The sequence below is a fragment of the Mesitornis unicolor genome, unplaced genomic scaffold, assembly GCF_000695765.1.
Source record: "Mesitornis unicolor isolate BGI_N332 unplaced genomic scaffold, ASM69576v1 scaffold7499, whole genome shotgun sequence".
In the NCBI taxonomy this organism is placed as follows: Eukaryota; Metazoa; Chordata; class Aves; order Mesitornithiformes; family Mesitornithidae; genus Mesitornis; species Mesitornis unicolor.
In genome coordinates, this window is record NW_010207904.1 from 86,876 (window position 1) to 88,437 (window position 1,562).

Here is a 1,562-nt window from a genome sequence, read left to right on the forward strand (position 1 = left end):
CTCCGCGGCAACCAGAGCAAAACCGAGAAAGTCCTCGATTGAGGGTCGGTCCCTTTCCTCCTGCCGCTTTTCTCTTTTTGAAATAAATTCTTCCATCTGGAATGTTATTTTCATCCGAAGAAAAAGATGCTCTTAGTTTTGGTTTTTAATTTGGTTTTGTTTTGGTTTGGTTTGGTTTTGGTTTTGAAATCTTCGATAGCGTTAATAATGATCCAATGGAAGGAAAAAGAACAAAAATTAACAAGGGGAAAATGGAAAATTTAAAAAAATGTAAAAAGCAATAAAAGAAAAAAGTTACTATAATTTTTTTTTAAAGAATAGTTTACGCTACTTAAGAGCAGTTTACACTATTCGAGAGCAAAAATAAACGGCAAAGAGGACGGCGGCCACTATTCTGGATCCCAAACCACCAAATCCAAAGCACAGAAGATATTTCCTTGCCGTCCCCTGCCTCGGCAGGACCGAAGCGATCGCTGCCTGCACTGCGCAACGGATTTTCCCGGACAAAGAGAAAATCCTGGGCAGAAACCGCTGCCGAGTACAAGTAAAAGCCGTGGGGAGGGGGGCTGCTTCCTCGGGTTAACTTTGTTCTTGGGGTAAAGATAAGATAATTCGGTTCACCGCAGTAAAGATGATAACGCGGCTGAGATCTTGAAGTGGCTTTTAAAGGACTTTGCAAACCCCGGCCGGAGGAGGATGGTGAAATACCCCCGGGGTTATAAACCCTGCGCATGGAGAGTCCTTTTAAATCAAGTCCCAAATTTTATTTGCTCGGGGCTTGGTTTGAAAGGACTCTCTAGTGCGGATGCAAAGGAGCTGCAGCAGGGTTTATTGTTCAACGCCTGAGTGCGTTTGGGTGTCCCTGCAAAGGCCGCGGAGCAGTGCAGCTGCGGAGCTGTTTGGGGGAAGGCGAATTAGGAGCCCGAGAGTCTGTTCAAATATAAACTCATTTACCACAATAAATTACTTAAAAGGGAGGGAGCTATAAATCTGCCCCGCTAATTTAAACACAAGGGTAAGTATTGAAGCCCAGGCACAAAGTCGATATTGTGGGCAGGAGATATCGGAAGGGGGTGGGGGAGAAGGGGTTGAACGGCCTCTGCTCCTCTGTCCTGCGGGGAAATTGCTCTCCTTTGAAACGTGGTCTTTGCCCTTCGTGCAACACACACACATCCCACACCCACACACCGCACCTCTGCCTGGGGTCAGCCAGCCACACGCACCCCCCTCCCGAGCCATCTCCCCATCCCCTCCTTTTCCGACGGGGACGGCAGATCCCCCCGGGGCCAGGCCACCGACATGTCGAGGCGATGGGCTTAACTCCGACCCCGAAACGGCCCTGGAAAGGGTGGACACGGTGACCTACCGAAGGTGGACCTGCGGGCGGGCAGAGCCGCCTGCCTTGTCTGCAGGCTGTGCAGTACGCTGCTCTCAAAGTGTCCGGCCGTCCAGGAAGGCGGTATCTCGGGGGTCACGTAGGCGGGGTAGGGGCTGGAGTAGGACCCGTTAACGGAGCGCACCAAGGCGTTGCCGTACTGCTCCCGGCCCCCGCCGCCCAGCAG

The 1,562-nt window shown here is 51.3% G+C and overlaps 1 protein-coding gene across 1 annotated transcript in view; it reads right to left on the bottom strand.

Moving 5' to 3' along the window:
* GATA5 (GATA binding protein 5) overlaps nt 1–1,559 on the bottom strand; it is a gene marked incomplete at its 5' end in the record, with an annotated part of 10,840 nt that extends 9,281 nt beyond the window's left edge. The window contains 1 exon segment of the mRNA XM_010192293.1: nt 1,367–1,559. Within this exon segment, the coding sequence (XP_010190595.1) occupies nt 1,367–1,559 (193 nt within the window).
* Nucleotides 1,560–1,562: the final 3 nt, after the last annotated feature.